The sequence below is a fragment of the Myodes glareolus genome, chromosome 16, assembly GCF_982192425.1.
Source record: "Myodes glareolus chromosome 16, mMyoGla1.1, whole genome shotgun sequence".
NCBI lineage: Eukaryota > Metazoa > Chordata > Mammalia > Rodentia > Cricetidae > Myodes > Myodes glareolus.
In genome coordinates this window covers 28,918,342-28,943,473 of record NC_142041.1, presented here as the reverse complement: position 1 = coordinate 28,943,473, position 25,132 = coordinate 28,918,342, and the positions used below count along the sequence as shown (strand labels likewise).

The 25,132-nt window shown below is 45.8% G+C and overlaps 1 protein-coding gene and 1 long non-coding RNA gene across 4 annotated transcripts; one reads left to right on the top strand and one right to left on the bottom strand.

Annotated features, from left to right (window-relative positions):
• Nucleotides 1–11: 11 nt before the first annotated feature.
• Hemgn (hemogen) lies at nt 12–17,403 on the bottom strand. Of its 3 annotated transcripts, XM_048420704.3 has the most exons (5): nt 17,267–17,403; nt 8,687–8,818; nt 5,530–5,626; nt 1,865–3,258; nt 12–666 (listed from the first exon to the last, which is right to left on the bottom strand). In XM_048420704.3, exons 2-5 carry the CDS (start codon nt 8,763–8,765, stop codon nt 557–559), a joined length of 1,680 nt encoding a protein of 559 aa, XP_048276661.3. In that variant the 5' UTR covers nt 8,766–8,818; nt 17,267–17,403; the 3' UTR covers nt 12–556. The 3 variants fall into 3 exon arrangements, with proteins under 3 accessions (XP_048276661.3, XP_085533314.2, XP_048276662.3); XM_085677188.2 differs by lacking the exon at nt 17,267–17,403 and having other exon boundaries at nt 8,687–8,886; XM_048420705.3 differs by lacking the exon at nt 17,267–17,403 and having other exon boundaries at nt 5,530–5,623; nt 8,687–8,885.
• Nucleotides 17,404–21,670: 4,267 nt separating this feature from the next.
• Nucleotides 21,671–23,730, top strand: LOC146891436 (uncharacterized). Its single transcript, XR_014997448.2, has 2 exons — nt 21,671–21,900; nt 23,065–23,730. It is a non-coding gene; the product is annotated as an uncharacterized LOC146891436 (long non-coding RNA).
• Nucleotides 23,731–25,132: the final 1,402 nt, after the last annotated feature.

Sequence of the window (25,132 nt, the reverse complement as noted above, 5' to 3'; positions counted from 1 at the left end):
GAAGGTCCAGATTCACACACAGAAGTAAATGATGTTTATAATTCCAGAATATTTTACAAGAAGTTCTAGAATAAGAATTGCTTAGATTAGCTCAGCGAGCCATGTAAAGCTTGAAGAAAATTCTGAAATTACATCAATAACTGACAATTCACAGAAACTATATACTTTCAAAATATTAAGTGTTTGTATCAAATTGTTATCGTCTCAGAATTACCAAAATATATGTTTCTTCTTAGAGGGAAAATCAACTACTCACCCCTTCCCCTGCTTTTACTTGTCCCTCCGTCTACTATCTCCCCCCACATACATATGTACATCCTCAGACAGCACACCACACACACACACACACACACACACACACACACAGACACTATTGTCTATGTGTTAGAGCCTTTGAAAGTTAGTTCTCTCTTTCAGATAAGATCTACATGGAAAAAAACACAAGCTAAAACAGTAATGCAAATTGTAGCAATTGCTACAATGTTTCAGTAAAATTGTACAAGAGAAGATGTGTATGCTATATTCGGTTGGACTGCAACTTCATCGCTGAATATTGTTAAAACAGAACATAGCTATCGGGGTCGTCTTCTGAACAGTTCTCTTGTGGACCCTGTGGACTTGATGGTGTTTCTGGGTCTTGATCTGCTTTGGCTTTTTCCTTCATTTCTGCAAAATCAAAACACAAAATAATAGATTCAATAAACAATATTGGCACAGCCTGTTACTCACTTGGAAGAGGGAGACCATGCTACAGACCTTGCACAGACATTTCAGCTAGATTAGATAGCAAAATGTCATGCCACTTCTCAGAAATGTGGGGGTTTTGTTTTTTGGTTTTTGTTTTTGGAGACAGGGTTTCTCTGTAGCCCTGGCTGTCCTGGAACTCACTCTGTAGACCAGGCTGGCCTCATGCTCACAGAGATCCGCCTGCCTCTGCCTCCCAAGTGCTGGGATTAAAGATGTGCACCACCACTGCCCAATGGGATTCTTTTTTAGAGAGAGTAGTATGTGCTGGTTTTGAAAGATTTATTTTTAAGTATATTTGTGTGCACCAGGCGTGTGCAGGACTCCTTCAAGGCTAGAGAAAGGCATTGGATCTCCTGGAACTGGAATTACAGGCACTTGTCACCATGGGTGCTAAAAACCAAATCTGAGTCTACTGCAAGAACCACTAAGCCCTCTCTCCTCTAGGCCAAGGTGGGTTTTGCTGGCTTGTTTTGTTTTACAGAGTCTCATTATGTAGCACCAGCTGTGTGGAATTCACTATTTACGCTGACCTGAAACTCATGGAGCTCCACCTGCCTCTGCCTCTTCAGTGCTAGGATTAAAGGCATGCACCAGCACCCCCAGCTCAGGATGCTGTGTTTTCAAAGAGGGATGTCTCTCTCCTCTCTCCCTTTCTCTCTCTCTCTCTCAGTGTGCGTGCATGTGTGTATGAATGTGTGTTTGTGAGTGTGTGTGCGTGCGTATGTGTGTGGCCTTTTAGGGGTTGAGAAATGTCTGACTGCTTAAAAGCCTTGGGGCTCTTCCAGAGGACCAGAATTTGGTTTCAAGCAATAAAAACCAGCCAGCACAGTTACATAGTGAGTACTAACTCAGAAACCAAAAAAGAGCATTTTTGGCACATAATTAATCCTATTCCAGGTTTGTTTCTCTTACTATGGTTTCTCAAAATGGGTAAATAGAATTTCCAATCATTTAAATGTTTTGGAAATGTGCCAACAGAATGTTGGTTGACTAAAAAATACATTTTACTCAAAAGGATTCAGTGACAGTAACAGCTCCCATGGTGATAACTAGCTACTGTCAGCAGCAGCTTTAAATCACGAATCCAGAGGGAGTTGTTGCTATTCAAATATCCTACCTTGAGAGAAAGCGTAAGCACCTTCACTGTCCTGGTGGGCTTGAGGGTCCTGTCCTTGGGCCCCACCTGCTTCCTGGGTTTGTTCTGGAAGGCAGTCTTTAAGCTCATCCCTTTCCTCACAGGTCTTGATAGAGAGGTCCTCAGGCCCAGGCACTTCATGGCAGGCTTCAGGTGAATACTCTTCAGGCCCAGGTGAGTCTTGGATTGTTTCAGGAGAGGAAACTGTAGGCTCAGTGGGTTTGTAGATCTCATGAGAAATGAATTCAGGTTCCGTTCCTCCTTGGCATGTTTTTAGAGAAACGTCTTCAGATACACTGCGTTCTGGTGTTTCAGGAAAGCAGCCTCCAGTCACAGCCAAGCCCTGATCTGCTTGGCAAGCGGTTTTCTCTGGTGTGACTGCTTTGGGGCATGCGTCAAGTGGGCAGCCTTCAGGCACATCTGCCTGGGGGAGTGCTGCGGGTGAGCATCCTGGGCCAGCAGCATCTCCAAGTGTTGTCCAGGGAACAACAGCCACCTCTTGATGTGTTTTAGGAGAGAGGACTTCAGGTCTGGCCACATCTTGGCACATTTTCAAAGTATGTTCTTGAAGCTCAGCTGTTTCCTGGCACATTTTAGGAGAGAGTGCCTCAGGCCCAGCCATACCTTGGGGTGCCTTGAAAGAATGGTTTTGGGGCACAGCTGTTTCCTGGCACATTTTAGGAGAGAGCGCCTCAGGTCCAGCCATATCTTGGGGTGCCTTGAAAGAATGGTTTTGGGGCACAGCTGTTTCCTGGCACATTTTAGGAGAGAGCGCCTCAGGCCCAACCATATCTTGGGGTGCCTTGAAAGAATGGTTTTGGGGCACAGATATTTCCTGGCACATTTTAGGAGAGAGCGCCTCAGGTCCAGCCATTTCTTGGGGTGACTTGAAAGAATGGTTTTGGGGCACAGCTGTTTCCTGGCACATTTTAGGAGAGAGTACCTCAGGCCCAGCCATATCTTGGGGTACTTTTGAAGAATGATCTTGGGGCACAGCTGTTTCCCGCCACATTTCAGGAGAGCGCACCTCGGGTTCATCCGTGTCTTGCCACATTTTAGAAGAATGTTGAAGTACAACCATTTCTTGGCACGTGCTAGGAGAGAGGTCTTCAGGTTTGGCCCTCTGTTTGTCTGCTTGAGAATGGTTCTGTATTGCTCTCTCCTGGCGCACTTTAGCACAGTGTGGTGCAGGCACAGCTTCTGGGAGGCATGCCACCAGTGGGGGGACTTCAGTCACAGGCCTTACAGTGCACCCCATTTCTTCCTCAGCAGGTACTTTCTGCATCCTTTCTGCCTGCACCTTTGTGCTTCTTTGTCTCTTTTGGCCTCTTGAATTTCCTTTTCCTGTTCTTTGATACTTGCGTTTTTTCTGTTCTCTGCAGAGAGACCAGAATGAATGTCAGCAACAGGGCTACAGAATCCAAATGGATGCTCCCAATACCTAACCCCTGTCCTTGTGGCCTTACTCTCCCCAGACTTCAGTCTCTGAGTTTGCAAAATGAACAGTCCTGAGAGTCCTTGGTGTTCACTTGCTAGGAAAGTGTTCATGCAGGATTTTATGGTTTTAAAACTAGAGTGTGTGTGCGTGTCTGCATGTGTGTGTGCATGTGTGTATATGTGTAATGGGGGAAGGGGAGGGGAGGAGCGAGAACAATCTTGGGGAGGTGGTTCTGAGGATAATGGGCTTAGCTGAACTCCATCTTCGGCACCTAGGCTCAGCATGTCCTACAAAGCCTGCTGACCTGCATTCATTTGCAGGATCCATGTGGTGGGAGAAGAGAACTGACCCAGGATTCATGCGGTGGAAGGAAAGAACTGACTCCCCCAAGTTGTCCTCTGACTTCTGCATGCATGGATGCACCCACACCCTCACATACTAAAGCAATAAAATGTAACTTAAAATATAACTTTACAAAATCGAGCTTGGATGAAGAGATGGATTAAGAGTTAAAAAGTAGCCGGGCGGTGGTAGCACACGCCTTTAATCCCAGCACTCAGGAGGCAGAGGCAGGTGGATCTTTGTGAGTTTGTGGCCAGCCTGGTCTACAAGAGCTAGTTCCAGGACATGCTCCAAAGCTACAGAGAAACCCTGTCTCGAAAAATAAAAACAACAACAACAAAAAAAAAAGTTAAAAAGTATATACTATTCTGGCCAAGGACTCAAATTCATTTCCCACCATCCACATGGGATGAATATAATGCCAGCTCCAGAGGGATCACATGGACCTCTGGTCTCTGGGTGCATCTACTCTCATGTGCACGTGCACACATGTGCACACACATAATAAATTTTTAAAATACAAAACAAAGCCAGTGAGATGGCTCAGGGGGTAAAGGAACTTGCCATCAAGCCTGATTCATCACTGGGACTTGCATGGCGGACATGACCAACTGAAAGTTGTGTTCTGACTCTAATAAATTCTCCTTCTCTCTAATAAAGTCATCATCGTCACCAAGGCCAGAGAGACGGTTCCGTGGTTAAGGGTACGTCTACACATGCAAGGAAAACACACAGATAAAATAAAATGCAAAGCTGGGTGTCGTGGTGCACACCTTTAATCCCAGCACTTGGGAGGTAGAGACAGGTGAATCTCTGTGAGTTCAAGGCCAACCTGGTCTACAAAGTGAGTTCTAGGATAGCCAGGGCTACACAGAGAAACCCTGTCTCGAAAAAAAGTCAAATAATAATAATAAAATTATTTCAAAGATACAAAAATATCTGAGTGGCCTAAGGTTTAGTCCATGTTCCCTCGTGACTAGGGCAAGTCATTCATCCTCTCCATTTCTTGACTACCTTATAGGTAAGATGAGACAAATAATACCTTCCAATTGTGTGTGGTGGCCGTAAGAATTACATACAACTTAGCTGAATGACTCACAAACACTATAAAATAGGACTAAGGCATTACCACAGGAGCCATCTCTAGGCCTTCCTATGTCTGAGGCACTATCCTGCCCTATTTCCTTCAGGCCATGAGGTAAAGGCTATTATCTCCATTGTGCAGAGGACAGTGAGGTGCAATGGGATCTTCTGTAAATTGCCCAAGGACAGAGAGTAGGAAGTTGGGACGTCTGGGTGGTCATTTTGCTTATCAGCTAGGTCCTCCCCACCTGCCCTCTAATTTTAACATGCATGGACACTCTGCCTGCATGTCCATCTATACCGCGTGGGAGCAATGCTCTTGACGGCTGAGCTGTCTCTCCAGCCCCTTGTTTTCACGAGTCAGTATGTGTTCTCAGTAAGCCACGTGAGGTCTAAAAAGCCCAACTTCCAATCACATTCTCTCAAGGGCTGGGGTTACTCATATGCACTACCAAGCAGGCCTTATGCACCTTTTTTTAACACTAGCAGAACCAATAAAGGGCAGCATGAGCTACCCTGGTGAGCCAGCTTCAGTGGGGCTGGAGCCTGCCTCAGTACATGGTGAAAACACAGAGAAAGAAAACGGGGGAAATTTCTGTTGCCGTGACTCTACTGCTGTGACATTGGGCAAGAGAGTAAACCCACTGGAGACTACATTTAAAACAAACAAAATAAAACACACAAGCATACCACCACCTGACATAGGATGCTTGAGAAGATGGTGTGAGCAAGAACATGGACGTGCGACATGCACACTCATGCCCGCCTCGGGTAAGGAACCTACCCAATGAGCCATTGCGATGTCTGCTTCTCCTGCGCTTCGGCTTTCCTCTTCCTGAGTTGTTCTCTGTTCCTCAAACTCCAAGTTCCAATGACTACTGCTGGGTGAGAAGGAGAGTTACTGGGGAATGTGATGGTGACCCGCGGGGTGCCTCAGCCAGGATCCTGCCCCTGGAGCTTTGTTTATTTAGTTATTCTTTGTAAGCCTTATTATCTCATGTCTATAGGTGTTTTGTCTGCATGTGTGTCTGCACCACATGTACACCTGGTGCCTAAGGGGGCCAGAAGAGGGCATCAGATACCTTGGACCTGGCATTAGGGACAGTTAGGAACCATTTGAAACCAGCTTCTCTGGAAGATCAGCAGGTGCTCTTAAATGCTGAGCCATCTCTCCAGCCCCCTACAGGTTTTTAGATCCCCTATCCTGAGTTTTACCCTTGATTTTTGAGGTCAAGGACCATGTCTTCCTTGTTCTTGCACCTTCAGAGAATGTGGAAGAGATTTCTTTTTTCTTTGTTTTTGTTTTTGTTTTTTTGAGACAGGGCCTCACACTGCAGACCTGGCCTGGAACTTGCTGGGTAGACTAGGCTGGCCTCAGACTCACAGAGATCCACCTGTCTCTGCCCCTGGAGTGCTGGAAGAGAAGGCATGCAGCAACACACACCCAGTGGAGCAGACATTTAGTGAGAATTTGAGTGAAGAAAGCATAGAGTCCTACACAGATGGTATTTGTTCAAAAGTGCGTTATTGACCTACTGACTTATTAAAAAAAAATTATATTTGTATAAGTGATAGAAGAAAAATAGGTCATGTTTGGTCACCTTTGACATAATAACCTATTTTCATTGTATTTCCTATTTGCATCCAGGCCATATATTATTCAAAGTAGTTATGATAGCTTATTATGATCCTAACTTTTATTAACCTAATTTAGATCAATAATAGTTCCTTCACGCGGTCTTCGACATTCTAATTTCCCTGTGACATGGTACTTAAGCTAGCTGACCCATCTCTAGTCAGTCACTCCACTCACGGGAAACTCAGTATATCACTACTGTTTTTGTCCTTTTTATATCAAATTGTAATCATATCCAACTGATAGCTGAGTGATGGTGACACACATCTTTATCCCAGCTCTCAGGAGACAAAGGCAGGCGGGTCACTAAGCTCGAGGTCAGCCTGGTCTACAAAGTGAGTTCCAGACCAGCCTGGGTAACACAGAGAAACCTGTCAATAATAATAATAATCACCAACTGAAATAAGCATATTTACTCATATAACCTTTCTTTTTTCTTTTGGAGAGAGGAATGGTAGACAGGGTACATCCTGTCTAGAGGGATCTGGCACATCCGTGGGTGGCCTTGAATTCCCTATCCCAAGCCTCCAGACTGCTCACCACACCTGCTCAACTTGTGCTTTATTATTAGATTTTTGTCCTTGGGATTGTGTTTCTTAAAATTATTTGAGATACTCGGGGTACTATGAAAAGCAAATTCTGGGCTGGGATGATGGCTCAGCAGGTAAAGCGCTTGCCTCAGAAGCATAAGGACCACAGTTCATATCTCCAGTGCCCAAATGTATGGTTAAGTGGGTCTGGTGGTTGGCCATAACCCTAGTTGATAGGGCCTGACACAGGGATTCCCAAAGCAAACTAGCTAGGTAGACAGATCAAATTGGCAAGCTCGGGTTCAGGTTTGTGATTCTAACTCAATAAATAAGATAGAGAATGATGAAGAAAAGAGACATTTGACATCAACCTCTGCCCTAAACACACGCACACACACACACACACACACACACACACACACACACACACACACAGGTTCATATACATGCAAATATGCCCTATACACACAAAGTTTGCAAGAAAATGTTTTTAAAGAAGTCAATTACCAGCTGGGCGGTGGTGGCTCACACCTTTAATCCCAGTACTTGGGAGGCAGAACAAACCAGATCTCTTAAGTTCGAGGCCAACCTGGTCTACAGGCTCCAAAGCTGCACAGAGAAACTCTGTCTTCAAAAAACAAGGGAAAAAAAAAGGAGAAGTCTATTCCTACCTAAATTTGAGAAAAAACTAGTAGGCCTTTGACACTAACCCTCTCAGTCTGTGGGTGTCCAATATGCACTGGGAACTCCAAGAAACAAAGTGCCCTTGGATTAGGACACTTTTTGTTCTTAAGACAAGAGTTTCTCTCTCTCTCTCTCTCTCTCTTCCCCTCTCCCCTCCCTCCCTCCCATTCTCCCTCCCTCCATTCCTTTCTTTTTCTGGTAGTGCTGGGATCTGAACCTAGGGCCTCACACATGCTAGGTAAGAATTATGGTATTGAGCTCCATCCCCAGCCCAGAGATTCTTTTTTTTTTTTTCTGTCCCTCGTGATGAACCCAGAGATTCTTGATGAGGAAAAATTATATTTTTACCCACTTCTAATTACATTTTCCTCTAAAGTGTGAATGTAAGTAAAAGCCACAGTGGCTTTAGCAGTGTGGCACTTTATCACTCAAATAAATGACGGAATTTTTTCCTATATGACACCACAGTCCTTGCATGTAGTATCAGTGACCACTTGTGGGTATGGATCCGTTGGATTTGGTGCTATGTTTATTAACCCCTCTACTGTATCACATGACTTAATGCATCTATAAATAAGCACATATATTGCTATGTCACAATTTTAACAATGCTGATTACTATCTTAATACAATGATGCCTTTTTTTTTATTTTAAGGAAGGGTACAGAAGCTACAAGTTTGCCAGCTGTGCCTCAGAGTATCTCAAAGACCAGGGTTCCACAAAACATTTTGAGACATTCTGCTTTAGAACAAACCGTATGACAAATTAGAAGGCGAAAGAGTGAGCATTCAGATAGACCAGGCCCTAGTGGAACTCCTGTTGCTATATCCTTCCGGATGTCCTTCCAACCTGCTCTGCCACGGAACAGAAGGAGTGTCCTGGGTACCTTCACTATCTTTCATTGAAGAGAATTTCTCACTAATTGTTTATTGCCCATTGTGTTTCTTTAGACCTGATGTTCTTAGCACCAAAAAAATGCCGCTCAGCGGGTCACAGTCCATCTTCCCATGGATGTATCCCATTGCTCTTTTATACCTAATCAATAAAAGAGGAAAATAACATGTCCCCCGCTCTGCAGGTCTGTCATTACCTGGAGCACGGGTTCTCCGTGGATGAGGTTCAGGTGTCTGGAGGAGCTTCAGGTGAGATTCATCCTTCCCCACGTCCATCTCTGCACACCACCTTCTTGGTATTTGCTCTGACTTCACCAGCGCCCTAAAAGCTTTTTTTAAAATGTCAAAACTAACACTTAAAACACACACACACACTCAAGTTTGCTTGTCATTTCCCGCCTAAAAGTCTTATCTGGTTAGACCACGGCTGTGAGCAAATTGCACTCTTCTTTATCACACTGCACAGGTGTGAGGGGGACGTGGCGGAGCTGGCCCTGTCGTCCTACAAGCTCCATATTTATCCAGGGAACCCCCTCTGGCACACAGTCTGGCATGTGCAGCCTCCTGCCCGGCAGCCATGTGGTTCCTTGTGCCAGCATATATCTGGATTCCTTTTTAAGGCACCGGATGACTGGGGGTTGTGCACTCCAGGCTGTGGCTAGAGTGGTGGCTTTTTTATGAATGGAGATGACTGAGTGTAGAAAGAACCCTGGGTCTAGGTTCTGATCAACTCAGTGGCCCAGAGCAACCCACATCCCTTTCCTGTGCCTCTGTTTGCAAAATGAGTAAATAGTCACTCTCTTGCCTATTTCATACTTTCATACGTTTCTTCTTCTTCGGGGGGTTTTTGTTGTTGTTGTTGTTGTTTGTTTTTTGTTTGTTTGTTTTAGTGGGGGTGGATTTGAGACAGGATTCCTCTATGTAGCTTTGAAGCCTGTCCTGGAACTCGCTCTGTAGATCAGGTTGGCCTCAAACTCACAGAGATCCGCCTGCTGGGATTAAAGGCGTGTGCCACCACCATCCAGCATACATTTCTTACGACAATGAAGATTGTGGAGTTAGCTATTGATTAATCTTCCTGGATATGATTCTTTTCACCTAAACCTGTTGTAAACTATTAGCAAGCCTTGCTGTGTATCTATCTCCCTAGAATAGGCAGAAAATAGACACAAAGCCCTAACTAGACATTCAAAGCTAATCTCTACACTTGAGCTCAACCACTCAGAGTGACTAGTGACCGCTGTCAGTTCACCCAGGGGAAGCTGGAAAGCCTCTGAGTGAAAAGACACGGCGTTGTGTTCCAGAAGCGAAGCTGAAGTCAAAGGAACTGCTTTCTCTCCAATGATCACCAGACCGATGAAGGAGAGGGGCTCAGGGGACCGCGGCTCAGCCAAGGAGGGAACACAGAAGCCAAGGTCAGGAGACACAGGACCCATTGTGTTCTGGAGCCAGACTAAGAGGGAAAAGGTTTGGATTCCAGAGCCTCTTGAGTTCAAGCTAGAGTGGAGCCAGCACAGACCTGGAGCATAGAGACAATAGCCCTGGCTTCGTGGGTTCGCAGGGATGGTGAAGTCTCTTTAGTTATGGAGGACATCTTCCGTATGCCTAGCACATCGATCAGTGGTACTTTTGATATCTAACCTCCATAAATGGTAGCTGCTTTACTAATAATAAAAGTGTGAGCCCAGCATAGAGGCACACACTGTCATCCTGAAACTTGGACGGTAAATGCAGGATTAGAAGTTTAAGGTTACCCTCAGCTCCATATGGAGCTGGGTGCCAGCCTGGGCTACATGAGAACTTCTTCCTCTGTGTCTCTCCTGCCACCTTCTTTCTCTTTATGCAATATGAATGTACATACCTTCTCCTATGTGCATATAGTAAAATACATATAAAGGGGGTGACCAGTCGAGTGTGGTGGTGCACATGAATTTCCTAGTGAGTTTAAACTATAACTCGATCTGCCCAATGCTAGTTACTTTTTTTTCTTGTTTGCTTTGAGACAAGAACTCCTCCACAGCCCAGGCAGATCTCAACTCACCATCCTCCTGCCTCCGCTTCCTGAGTGCTATGATTGCATATGTGTGTCACCATGCTAACTGAGGAATAAGTAAGTTCTTAGACATAGCAAACACCCAAGGCCCTGCCACTAAACTGGATCTTTGTACTGAACAAGCAAGACTTACTCTCCATTCTATTTCTTAGTTCCTTGATCTTTCTCTTATGTAAACCAATCAAAGTTCAGGTAACTCTGAGGCAGGGTGCTAGTCAGAGGAGCCACGTAGAGAATAACAACAGGTATTTTCTACAATCTACCTCCTAAATTTTTTGGATTTTTCATGTATAGGATTAAAGGTCTCAATACAATTTTTAAAATTATGTGTTTTATATTCTAAACCAGCATTTTAAATGTTCTGATGTTTGTTTTTTGTTTTGTTTTATTTTGTTTTGAGACAGGATCTCTCTACATAGCCCTGGCTGTCCTGGAACTCAGTATGTATGCCAGACTAGCCTATAACTCACAGGTTTCTGTCTGCCTCTGCTTCCCGAGTGCTGGGATTAAAGTCATGTACCACCATGTTTTGCCCAAGAATGCTTTAATTCTTAATAGTTGGGTGATGGTTCAATACTAACTATTGTAGACTAGTTATTGTGAAATCCTTCTGAGAACACCTTCAGAGGATGGCAGAGGTACTTCTTAATCAGATTTTCTCCAGAGCTCCTGACACCTGTTCAGGGAGGTAGCAGACTAGACAGGATGTTCACTCTGTGCTACCTTCTGAGCAAAACGGTCAGGCTACACAAGTGGGCACCATAGTCCCTGAGATCTGAGTACTCCAAAGGGACAGACGACATGTTTTCCCTTCTTAAAATCCGGGTCTAATGCATCCCAGGATGAGTTTTGAACACCTGATCCTTCTGCCCTCATCGCCCAAGTACCAGGAGTACTGGAATTACAGGTGGGCACCACCACACCCTTTTGGTGCTGAAATAGAACCTAGAAACCCATGAATGCTAGGCAAGTACTCTACCAACTGAGCCACATTGCCAGCCCAAGGATACACATGTTTATTGGAAGAAACTAGAACTTAGGTCTTTTGTGCTCATGACAACTCCCCAGCGCCATTCTCTGTCTCCACCCCACTTCCCTGTATCTAGAAACAGGGTGAAGAGAAACTCCAGAGGGTGGGGTCTCAAGTTAACAAACTGAGGATGATGCTGGGTGGGGGAGACCAGAGGAGATGCTTTGGAGGGAACTAGATTGGAAGCCAGGCAAGGTGTCTCTAGCGTGATAAGCAGTCAAGAGCGGGAATTTGGGACAGAAATAACCACACTGTTATTTTGCAAGACTAACTTATGGTCCCTCTGTCTGTAGGAAAGTTTAGCTTTATTACCAGAATGTGAGAGTTTTGCATTCTACCTATAAGGCCAGATCTTTTAAACAAAAGCTGCTTTATTTTAGAGCTATGTGCATAAGCACATAAACCCTCCCTCTCGGCTCAAACTCTTGGCAGAATGGGCAAATAGCAGTCTGGAGTCACCTGTAACATGATCTTGAAGGAGGCTTGGCCCCTGTCATCTCCATAAGTGCCTACACTGCAGTGTGTGGGGACAGCTTCCTGGGATGAGGGACAGCGGCTGCTGTGATGTACGTAAAACAGTACCATAGTCATTCTAGAATTCTTGTCATTGCCACTCACCCGATGCCCAGCTCTAGGAAGCTGAGGTGGGAGTGTGGAAAGAGTAAGGTCATCCTGGACTAAGTGAGGCCTGTTTAAAATCAAAAAAGAGAATCCCTGACATTGTGTAGCTTTCTGGAGTTCTGTTTTATTTGTTTTTTGCTTATGTTTGGTTTTTTGAGACAGGATTTCTTTCTGTACCCCTGACTGTCCTGGAGCTCTTTCTGTAGACCAGACTGGCCTCTAATTCACAGAGATCTGCCTGCCTCTACCTCCCAAGTGCTAGAGTTAAAGACATGCCGCCACCCCCCAGCAATAGTCTACAGTTTTAAAAAGGGCAGAGAACAAGTAATAACAGTGTGTCCAATGACAGCAATAGCCAGGAATGTAGGGATAAGAATAAAGGGGCAGGGGCCCTGTGTCGATGAATGCCTGCATGTAAAAATGTATGGATAAAGGGGTTTACTGTGTGACTCCCCGTGTCACACTGCAGCTTCCATTATGAGGGTTTCCCTTTCTTCCTTTTTCTCCCTTTTTTTCTCTTAAATTTTATTTTTGTTTTATTTTGGGAGAGAGGTATGTGGGTGGAATCGGGAGGCATGATGTTAAAGACAAAGAATAAGTAAAAAGAAAGTTAAAACTAAAGGGAGCTGGGCAGTGGTGGTAACGCCTTTGGTCCCAGCACTCGGGAGGCAGAGATAGGCAGATTTGTACGTTTGAGGCCAACCTAGTCTACAGAACAAGTTCTAGGACAGGCTCCAAAGCTACACAGAGAAATCCTGTTTCAATAAATAAATAAATAAGAATAAAGAGACAGTCAGTGGTGGCTGCTGGGGAGAGTGAAGCTTGACTTGGGGAGGACGGAGAAGACCCAGGGTGCTGACAGCTCAGGGCTTAGGCAGAGGGCCTAAGGAGAGGGAGGGATAAGGAGAAGGCCCAGGCCTATTGGGCTGGACATCCATGGATGAGTTGAGCAGAGGACTAACACAATCCGACTCCTGACTTTAAAAGGTGGTTCCGACTTCTGTGTGGGCTGAGAAGGAGGTGAACCAGGGAGAGCAGTCGGAAGGGCATCTCCATGATCCAAGTGACAGATGACGCAGCTTGGACTTCAACGGTGATGGTGAAGCAGTGGTCAGAAAATAGCACGGTAGCCGCATCAACTTACAAATGGGGTGTGGGCTGAGAAAGCCAAAGCCAAGGGTTTGGGTCTGAAGGGCTGGGAGGATGGAGTCGTCCTGACCAGGAGGAGGAGCTGTGGGGAGATAAGTGGTATATTACGAATGTGCTGCCCCCGAGCGAGAGCACAGCCAGGGGAACAGTCGAGGGACGGAGAACCGGAAGAGCAGGGTGGACTGGAAGCCAGATGGAAGGTTGTTCAGTTGCAGAAGACTGACATCTCCTTAAACTTCACATCAGACTTTGCTGGTGTGAAGTAAAGGAAGGCCTGGAGACTGCCCCAACAGTTTCTTTCCTAACAATTCAACCCAGCTAATTACAGGCTATGCATCCAGGGAGGTTAAACATAGATTTGGCTGTGGACATACAGGTTAGACCAGATACATAATTTGCTGAGGCCCCAGGGCAAGATGGAAACCCAGGTCTCTTCCTTTGAACATCATTAAGATTTTTCAAGATGGCAGAAACAGACAATTAACCTAGCACAGGGCCTCATTCAGCATTTTGATGGGTCCTTGCAGTCTGTTTACAACACAGCTCTAACTGTCTGTCCTCCGTTCTCAAACCAAGAAATTCCATCAGGACACTGGTGTGACTAAGGTCACAGAGCTAGGCTGACAGTTTGGGCTTGGAAACCGGGCCTTCAGCCTTCAAACCCGGCCCTTCGTGAACTTTATGAAGCTGGGTATCAATGGAGGAATGGTTCTCCTGTCTGCCCAGCTGGAGCAGGTCTAGTTAAGGAGAGAGGTCTTGGCTGAGTCTTGCTGAAGCCCAGAGGGACTGGAAATGTAGAAGAGAAGGAGGCATACAGCTGAGAACCTCTGCTAGAGGTCCGTATGGAGGCGGCTCAGTCCTGGAGCAGATGGAATTAAGTCAATAGCAAAGCTGAATAGAAAAAGATAGCATCATTTTAGGCTAGACTGGGAGTCTTTGTTGTTCTTTTCGAAAAAATCATTTATTTGAGTGTGTGTGTGTGTGTGTGTGTGTGTGTGTGTGTGTGTGTGTGCGCGCGTGCATCCATATGCACCCTGGTTCAGACTCCTTACATCATATAAATTCCAGAGATTGCACCAAGGGTCAGGCTGGGCAGCAAGTGCCTTTACCCACTGGGCCATCTCAGCAGCCCTAGATTTAAACTTTTGATTCTCCTATCCCAGCTAGAATTGCAGTCCTGCATCGCTGACTGACAGAATTTTAAAACCATTAAAGCATGAGAGCCTTGGTCTGCTTAGAGCCATCACGCCTCAGCTAGCTCGGTGCTGTGATGGCCATGTGAGCAGGGTCTAAAGTCACCCAAAAGAGCAAAGGGCAAGGGCTGAGCCATTTCTTCACAAAATAATTGGGATATAGTCACGTCATTCTTTCCCCTCCTCAGTTTCACTCCCTGTAAAACAGAAAAGCAAAGCAGATTCTCTGAGGATTAAGAAGCCCACAGTGGGCCGGGCGGTGGTGGCGCACGCCTTTAATCCCAGCACTCGGGAGGCAGAGGCAGGTGGATCTCTGTGAGTTCGAGGCCAGCCTGGTCTACAAGAGTTAGTTCCAGGACAGGCACCAAAAACTACAGAGAAACCCTGTCTCAAAAAATCAAAAAAAAAAAAAAAAAAAAAAAGAAGCCCACAGTGCTCTTTAGGAAATAAGACGGTCTCTGCAGATGTGAGGCCCATGCTCCTGGGCAACTTTCATTGCGCGACGGAGAGCTCCAACAAGGCACCTGGGCCTGTTCCTAAAGCACGCTGGGGTGGGATTGTCCAGGGAGGAGCCTCACTGTGTAACCTTGGATGTCCTGGAACTCACTCTGTAGACCACAGTGGCCTCCAACTCACAGAGATCCACCTGCCTCTGGCTTCCGAGTGCTGAGTCAAAGGCGTGTGCCACCACCTCCCAGCTGCCCTCCTTTCTTGACAGAATACTTTCCGAAACTTCTGGTTATTCCTCAGAGAATGGAAGGGGCTTGCCGGCTCCTGTTTCCCGCTCAGTCTGTGGTGATGTGATAACAAGGGCTGTCTCTAGTCACCCAGATGCTGCCCTGACACACAGATAATGTGTTCCACAGCTGTAGAACGGCTGAAGCCTGGCTTCCATCTAGCCCCCATTATCTTAGAAGTATACACTTATACTTTTAATATTAAATTTGATATTGTATTGTATGTGTGTATTCTAACGTGTGTATGCACGAATATTAAAGCATTTAACGGTAATTCAGCTAAGCGTTGGGGAGTAGACATCAGGGGAGGGATACTCACTTGGGGAAAGACGCCTGTGTTTCTCTCAAGACAGCATCTGACATCTGTCTATTTGTCCCTGAATGATGGATAATTATTCATCCTTCATCAATAAATCCTATATTATTATGAGGATAATAATAGTGCATCCTCAGGTCCTTCCCCTCCCACACCGCTTCACCGGGTGAGAAGTGGAGTGGAGAAGTGGGGCGCATGCCCAGCAAGGTGCAGAGTTTAGCACTCAGCCCTGAAACACGCGCATGAATGGCAAGATTTCCCACTGCCCGTCCCTCCCATGCACCTGTAATCTAGCTTTTCCCTGCTCCTAAGACATCGGTGTTCCTATGTGCAAAAGCTAGTGCTCCCTGTTCTTCAGCGTTTCTGCAGCCAGCGTACTCTGAGCACTTCCTGGTAGCTCGCTCGGCTAGATTGTGGTTTCTCGACGGTGTTCGTCGCCACTCTCCTCTTCCTCCTCACAGGCTTGCTCTTTCACCCTCTAACTGTGGCTGGAATTGGCTGAGGATGTGTCCCTGTTCCTCTTGGTTTTATCCTCTCATCTTAGAAGCTGAATCGACCGTCTACTCACAGCTATTACGGCTATGCAGTAGTACCAACATAAATGAGTACAAAGGTCCCATTGTCAAGTATTCCCTGATGGTCATTCTTTGCTGCTAAGAGGTCTCACGATGCTTAAATCGTAGTGCAGCTGAGCTGAGGCTATGCACAGCTGATAGAGTGCTTGTCTATCCTGCATGATCTCTTGAATTTGACCCCCAGCACTGCATAGAACAGGTGAGGTACTACATCCCTATAATCCCAGGATCAGGAGAACCAGAAGTTCTAGGCCACCCTTGACTACAGAGAGTGAGTTCAAGGTCATCCTGGGCTACGTGAGATTCCCTCCAAAAAAAAAAAAAAAAAAAAAAGCAGGGAAAGACAGAGAAGCGACATCTAAACAAGATAACGGGAAGTAGCCAAAGACTTCTTAAGAGAGATTATGATATTATTTGGGGGATGAACAGAAAATATATTTTCTATCAGGACTGAGCTTGAACCCAGGGCCTTGGACATGCTAGTCAAGCACCCAACTACTGAGCTATACCCTGGGCCCTTTTTTCTTTTTTTTAATGACAAGAATTTTTGTTTTGTTTTTCTAAGACTTTTTATTTTGAAACAGGCTGCTCACTAAATTGCCCAGACTGGCCTTGGATTTACTCTGCAGCCAAGTAGGCCTTGAATTTGTAACTGACATGACTCAGCCTCCAAAACAGCTAGGATCTGTGATTCAGGCTTTGCCACCCGGCCCAGCTTTTCCTCTACCTCCTCTTCTTCGCTTTCTTTTTTATACAGGGTCTCACTCTGGACAGCCTTGCCTTGCCTGGAACTCACTCTGTAGGACAGGCTGACCGCTGCTTCCAGAGTACTGAAGCTGATGGTAGGCGTGGCAGTCCAGCTTCTTACACAGCCCCATAAACTCTAACTCACCAACGTCCCTCCGTCATCCTTGTTTCTCCTCACACCGCCTCTACCTTTCCCACCACTTTGTTAGAGGTTTATTACCCCTCTATCTCTGCTCACTCTCCCAGCCCATCCTGAACAAATCACTTGAAGATTTCCCCTGTTGCTGGCATTGAACCCACCATCACCCGCTTAGGATCCCATAAAGTCTCAGCATGCCTGTGGAAGAAAGACTAACCTTGGTCCAACGGATAATGTCAGCTTCCCAGTGTTCTCTCCCATTCCAGTCAAACAGCACCACTTCCCTTCCCTATTTCTCCTTGGATCGTCTCAGCATGCCCAGTACCTTTGATTAGCCTGTATTCTTCCCTGTGCCCAGCCATCCAGGCAGCAAGTGTCTCCATCACAAAGCCTTTGATGATGCTGACCGGATGATGAGCTCATAGTGGGTACCCAGCACTTGCCTGAATGACCTCTGCCAGCCAATATTATTCCCATTTCACTGGTAAGGAACTATAAAGAGTTTAAATAACATCACATGATTTCAAAAGAGACAGAGCTAAGGCTCAAAATCAAGGCCGTCTGATTCTACAATTCCACTGCCTTTTCCTATCTAGAATGAGCTCTCTTTTCAGAACCATGATTTCACTAACAAGCACATATTTTATTTTTCATATATAAATACATCTGCTATGCTATATGCATTCACCAAACATTGAATAAATTTCTGCTGTCATTATTTTTGGGAGGGGGGATGATTTTGAGGCAGAGTTTCTCAATGTGGCCCTAGCTGTCCTGGAACTAGTTCTATAGACCAGGTTGGCCTTGAACCCACAGAGATCTGCCTGCCTCTGCCTCCTGAGTGCTGGTATTAAAGGCATGCGCCACCACTGTCTAGCCTGCTGTTGTTTATTGGAGACCAGACCTTTCAAGCAGGTTGGCCTTGAGTTCGCCTCCCTCATGCCCAGCATGCCAAGTGCTGAGAGCATACACCTGCATCACCATACCTGGCTACACCCTGATCCTTTTATATTGATATATCTGTGTTCTGACGGTAGAGATGGATACCGAATGCTGCTACCACAGAACTGAAAAGTGAGGACATTGCATGTTGTAGCCTACAATGACCCTGGCCTTGGTCATCAGCCAAAACTGGAAGGATAACAGAGCTTTCTTTGATATAATAGCTTCTTGTATTTTTTTCCTGATAGGGATATATCCTTCACTTTATTTCACAGGAATAATAGTAACAACCAATATATACTAAGCCTTTGCTTGCCGTATCCTAGATATTGTCCTACATACTTCATGTATGGTAAAAACTCGTATAGCATCCTTCCAGGCTGGTACAAACTGAGGTCTCCATTCTAGTAGAAAAAGCCACTGAAGTACAGGCACTAAACCCAAGCCCTAGGTCCACTTATTGCTGTGATAAAACACTCTGACCAAAAGCAACTTAGGAAAAGAAAGGGTTTTCTTTAGCTTCTGAGTTACAATCTATCGTTGAGTGAAGAGAAGGAACTAGAAGCCAGGCATGCTTGCTATTCCATAGTAGTACTGAGGAACTCATCCACAGCCAAGGAAGTTACAGCAGAAACCATAGGAGCAGAGCTTTACTGGCTCATGAAACCTCATACTTAACTAGCTTCCTTATACGGTCCGGGACCATCTGTCTAGGGAATGGTGCCACCCACAGTGGGCTGGGTCCTTCTATATCAATTAACAATCAAGACAATCCCCCACAGACGTGCCCACAGGACAACCTTGTTGTGGGATAGCCCTTGTTGTGGGATAGCTGTGAATATATGTTGCGCTCATTGGTTGATAATAAAAGCTATAGGAAGACAGAATACAGCTAGTCTGGAAAGTCAAACTGAATACAGGGAGAAAGAAGGACAGACTCGAGAGAGACACAAACCAACTGCCCAAGAAACAAGATGCCAGTGGACCAGTAAAAGTCACAGCCACATAGCAATGCATAGATTATTAGAAATGGGTAAATTTAGTTGGGGAATGGTAGCACGTGCCTTTAATTCCAGCACTCGGAAGGCAGAGGCAGGTGGATCTCTGTGAGTTCGAGGCTGGGTCTACAGAGAGAGTTCCAGATCAGGCTCCAAAGCTACACAGAGAAACCCTGTCTCGAAAAACAAAACAAAAAAAAGAAATGGGTAAATTTAAAATGTAAGTGCTAGTTAGTAATAAACCTGAACTACAGGCCAAGTAGTTTGTAATTAATATTAAGCCTCTGAGTGATTATTTAGAAGCAACTGCTGGATGGAGCAGGACAGAGAAACCTCGATTTATACAACCCAATCTGCGCATTTCCTCAAGGGGGCCCTCCTCCAGTGGTTATGACATGTTGACAGTTAACGCTATCTAGGATAACATCCTCAGTGGCAAAGATAGACAATTTGGACTGAGAGGCTGGCCCTGTCCTTACGTACCTTGCTCTCCTGCCTCTCAAGTCTATTCCCCCGGTGCTCAGTACCATAGGAGACAACATATCTTCCTTCCTAGTCTCCTTTTTGCCTTTTCCTCCATCACACTTGGTCTCTCTGCACTCATTTGTTGACCACTCTGTGCCCAGAACTATGGCAGCTGTTGGGTGCACAAAGACTCCTCCTCCTACCCCTCAAAACCTAAAACTAGAAAAGTAAGAGAGGAGCACACCTTTAATCCCAGCACTTGGGAGGCAAAGGCAGGTGAGACTCTGTAAATTCAAGGTATGGTCTACAGAGGGAGTTCCAGGGCAGCCAGAGCTGCTATATGCAGAAATCCTGTCTCAACAACAACAAGAACAGCAAAGAGCCCTTGTTCTCCTGCAGAGGGCCTGAATTTGGTTCCCAGCACCAGGATTAAGAATAGTGATTGATGCTGGGTGGTGGTGGCGGCGCACACCTTTAATCCCAGCACTCGGGAGGCAGAGGCAGGCGGATCTCTGTGAGTCTGAGGCCAGCCTGATCTACAGAGCAAGTTCCAGGACAGGCTCCGCAGCTACAGAGCAACCCTGTCTCGAGAAACAAAACAAAACAAACAAAAGTGACTTATTGACAGCTTCCAACACAGTGCCTGCCACGAAGGTCTCCTCACTGTATGGTTCATGCTCTCAATAGCATTAAACAATCAGAAACACCAAATCACAAAGCTAAGGAGGGTTTCCCTGCATTTCCTAGACAAGGACCATAGACAAGGACGCAGAGGCCCAGTGATAGATCAGTGTCTGCTAGACTCAGAGGCAGCTGTAACTGACTGGCTGGCATTCTGAGGTCCCTCTTAGCAGCCCATCCACCTTGTCCCATGGCCTGATGAAGCAGCAACACAATTTTCAGGTTGTTAATATTCTATCTTCATTTCCCTTGCACTATTACTTAATATTTGTCCTTGAATAAACTTGTTTTTCCATAAGTGTTTAAAATGGAATGTTTATGTCACTTCTGGGAGTAGGAAGCCATAAACATCATCTGTGGAACCACAGGCCAGTGGCATGACAAGTTATATTTCTTCTAAAACACATTTAAATAAGTACCAGCCCTATCAAAATGAAAGCCTTCTCTTCTGTTACACAGTGAAGGTGAGATCAGCCTGCGACTCATGAAGCCTTGCCTCAAAAATCAAAAGAAGCTGGGCATAGTGGTGCACACCTTTAATCCCAACACTCAAAAGACAGAGGCAGGCAGGTCTCTGTGAGTTTGAAGCCAGCCTGGTTTGCACCATGAGTTTCAGGACAGCCAGAGCTACAAAAATTCTAAAGAGACCACTGCACGTGGTGGCACATGACTTTAAGCCCAGCACTTGGGAGGAAGACCGTGAGTTGGTGACCAACCTGGTCTACATAGCAAGTTCCAGGCCAGACAGAAATCCACAGTGAGACCTCATCTCAAAAAATTAAATAAAGCATTTTTTAAGATTTATTTATTATTTGGGTAATTTTTCGAGGCAGGATTTCTCAGTGTAGCCTTGGTGGCCCTGGGACTCAATGTGTAGACCAGGCTGGCCCCGAACTCACAGAGATCCGCCTGCCTCTGCCTGGCTAAATAAATAAATGTAAAGGGAGTATTAAGTTTATTTTCCTGAGTATTTTCTTACTCGGGTGGCCTGCTCCTCACTTGCAGTGTGTTTCTTTGCATCTGCATTATAACTTTGCTTTTGAATAATGTTTCCTTGTTACTTTGCAAATAAAGTAAAAAGAAAACACACAATAGCAAACCAATAAAGAGGGCTATGAATATAGTTAGTGGTCAAGTGTTTGCCTGGCAATCCCCTTCAGGATAGGTTCCAGTACATAGTGTATGTCGGAAAGCTAAAACCCGAGGGGTGAAAAAAAATCAGCTGGAGCCTAAATTCAATCCCCATCACGACAAGACATACACACTTTTTAAAAATTTATTTGTGTGTTTGGTTTTTAATGAGGGAGGGCCTCCTTTATATAGCTCCAACTAGCCCACCTCTCAAGACCTTTCCACTTTAGTATCCTTGGTGCTGGGATTGTAGCCACACCCACCACTCCCGGCTACTGATTTACCGTCATAGGACTTGGAATCCATTCTGAAATTAAACCAATCGCCTTTTGCTGGGGCTGCGTTATGCTTCAAAGAATTAGAGTGAAGGACCGAACTGATTCCCGCCGTTATCCAATCAGCTGTTCTCTGAGGTCGACAGTTGGATGCTCAGTTGTCCAGTTCTAGCTGGATTCAACCCTCAAATTTTAACTTCCCTACGTAGACTACGTACTAGAGCCTAACCTGATGTTTATCCGCATTCGTTTGGAAATTTCAACACTCTGCTTCTAGCAGATTCTGTCCCCTGGAGCTGGAGTTTAGAGCTGTAATTACCTACAGCAGATTCCGACTCATAGGAGACATTCCACCTCCGGTGAGTTGCCAGAGGATCCGGGGAAGGGACAGATGCACTCAGTACAGCCTCTGCGTGAACCAATGAGGCTCCTGGTGCCTCTGGTGGACCAGGATGGTAACTGTGATTCTGACCGGTCTGCTGGGCCCTGAGCTCTGGCTCTGGTGCTTCTCCTGGAGGGAACCAGTCTGCTCCCTAATCCTCGGATCTTATGTTTCCTCTTCCCTTTGACTTCTCCTCTGGGTGACTTAAGCACTGAGAGTGTTTGCATACCAAACACTTAGCTAATTGATAGTCTATTGCCTTCTGCTCAACAAATGTTAGGGTTTTTCCTGTTTGCTTTGTTATTACCCAGTGACACCCGGGTTGTATTTTTAGCCAGGTGGAGGCGAGGGCGGGGGAGGGGGGGGAGGGGGAGGTGAGGAGGAATTACTTCAACAGCAAGCGGGTCTTTCTTGCCTGACGTGCTCCTAAGCAACCATAAGCACCTTTTAACAGAGGATGCTCAGGATCTGGTCTGCTCTGGTCTGGTTTTCTCTGCAGGCATCCTGGGAACATTCCAGGTGAGGCTGTGCTTCACCCACCGTGTTCTGAATTGCCGCCCTTTGTTGGTCTCACGCTTTCTCGTTCTTTCTCAAGTCCAGAGTGGGATTGGGGATGTAGTTCGGTGCTTACCTACCATGTGTGAAGCCCTGGCTTCGTTCCCCACGTTGGTGGGGGTTGGGGGGGGGCGTGCACCTTATAATGACTGGTGGAAAAGGAGGATCAGGAATTCAAGGTCATCCTTGTCTACAAGTTCTGAGTGACGTGAGACCCTGACTCAAAAAGTGAAAAACAAAAATAGAGAGGCCAGCCATGTTCAGCCTTGGCAGACCTTTGTCTGGGAACCACAGAGCAAAGACTCACACTCCCTGGGACGTGATTGTAAGGAGAGCCCATATCAGCAAAAATCTCTCTCTCCCCTCCCTTCCTCCCCCTGCCCCTTTTAAGTCAGGGTTTCTCTATGTAACAGCCTTGGCTATCCTGAAACTCACTCTGTATAGACCAGGCTGGCCTCAAATTCACAGAAATTTACCTGCCTCTGCCTCCTGAGTGCTGAGATTTAAGGTGTGTGCTGCCATCACCCAGTCTCTCTCTCTCTCTCTCTCTCTCTCTCTCTCTCTCTCTCTCTCTCTCTCTCAACAGGATCTTGCCATGGCAGAAAACTTGTGGCAATCCTCCTGCCTCACCTGGTACTACAGATATGAGTCAACACACCTGGCCAAGAATCATGCTTCTTTTATCACGTTTATTTTTGTTTATGTAAGAATCAGAGAGGGAACACAGGTGCCACAGCATGCTCGTGGAGGTCAGAGGACAACCCGCACGAGCCAGTTCTCTCCTTCTGCCATGTGGGTTCCTCGGGGATCAAACTCAAATTGTCAGTCTCTGTGGCGAGCGCTTTTACCCACTGAGTCATCTCGCCGGGCCGGCACTTCTTACGCTTGTGTTTAAATGTCAGAATGTCCTTGATGATCAAGAGCGAAATGAAAGCAAACCGAGGAAGAACAGTCATCCTCTAGGACTGCTCGGAACCACTGGCATGATTCACACTTTCTCTGTCTGGAAAGCCTTCTGCCCAAGCAGACGCTGGATGGCACTCAGTACATAAACCACAGCTTTCCTAGGTTACACTGTTCCCGGGGACACCGCAGAAGAGAATGTGGCGCAGTACACGGAACTTGGGCCTCACCTTGCCCCTTTCCCTTCCCTTCCTTCTTTCGTTTTCTTCTGTGCCATCTTTAAATTACACGGAGTATTTGCAGGGTCCCCATTCTTGCCATGATGCCCAAGTAAAGGCCAAAGAACAGCTCCCAGGAGTTGGTCTCTCTTCTTTTGACTGTGGGTTCCCAGGGATCAAACCTGGGGCGTCTGTCGGGCTCAGTGGCAAGTGCCTTTACCTGCTGAGCTATCTTGTGGGCTTTCCTTTGCTTTTCTTCAGACAGGATCTCATTGTGTAGCCCAGGCTGACCTGAAGCTCTCTATAGCCTGAACTGGTCTTGAACTCAGAATGCCCCATCTTCAGCTCCCCAAGTGCTGAAACTAAAAGAACACACCCTCATGCCTGGCAGAACCTGGACTCTTGAATCGCATGAGTAGGGTGTATGATGTCACTGAGATTCTCTTAACTTCTGTTCTGGCTCAGCTGGGACACATGAACAATGTATTGTTCTCATACTGGAAAGCCGGCAGAAACCTGGCAGACTGTTTTATCTGTTTGTTTGTTTGTTTTTTAACATGAGACAGTGTTTCATGAAGCCCAGGCTGGCCTAGAACTCACTGTAAAGTCAAGACTGGCAAGCTGGGCGATGGTGGCGCACACCTTTAATCCCAGCACTCGGGAGGCAGAGGCAGGTGGATCTCTGTGAGTTCGAGGCCAGCCTAGTCTACAAGAGCTAGTTCCAGAACTGGCTCCAAAGCAACACAGAGAAACCCTGTCTCCAAAAACAAAAACAAAAAAAAAAAGTCAAGACTGATCTTAAACTCCTTATTCTCTTGTCTCTGCCTCTGACGCTCTGGGGTTAGAGGCATGCTTCACCACACCTATCTAAAACATTTTTTGTTTAGTTGGTTGATAATGGTTCACGTCTTTAATCCCAGCACTTGGGAGGCAGAGGCAGGTGGAGCTCTGTGAGTTCGAAGCCAACCTGGTCTACAGAGTGAGTTCCAGGATAGGCTCCAAAGCTACACTGAGAAACCTTGTCTCAAAAAAAAAAAAAACAAACAAAAAAATTGTTTGTTTGTTTGTTTGTTTGAAGATAAGCTTTGGGCTGTGGAGGATGGCTCAGTGATTAAGAGCACTTGCTCATCACAGTTGCCTGGCCTGATGACGTAAGCTCCTGCAGCCTCACGGCCTCACGCAAATAAACATGAAAAGAAAAAGAAAGAAGTTTCATGTAGCCCAGGCTGACCTAGAACTTGATATATAATGTAAGGATGATCTTGAGCCTTTTTCCCCTCCTTTCTTATTTTATTTTATTTTAATTTTTATTTATTTATTTATTTATTTTAATTTTTTTGAAGTAGGGTTACTCTGTGTAACAATCCTGGCTGTCCTGAAACTCACTCTGTAGAGCGGGCTCACAAAGATTCTCCTGCCTCTGCCTCCCAAATGCTAGGACTAAAGCCATGTGCCACCCCTGCCGGGCTGACCTTGAACTTTTTATGTTCCTGTTAGCCTCCTAAATGTAATGATTAATGATTACAAGTGTGT

Bases quoted from the DNA above. Each gene is read 5' to 3' on its own strand.
- Hemgn (XM_048420704.3), bottom strand. From the start codon at position 8,765: ATGGACGTGGGGAAGGATGAATCTCACCTGAAGCTCCTCCAGACACCT. The intron at 3,259-5,529 runs GTAGGTTCCTTA...GTCTCTCTGCAG, and splicing joins ACATCGCAATGGCTCATTGG to AGAACAGAAAAAACGCAAGT. The intron at 667-1,864 runs GTAGGATATTTG...TTGATTTTGCAG, and splicing joins TGCTTACGCTTTCTCTCAAG to AAATGAAGGAAAAAGCCAAA.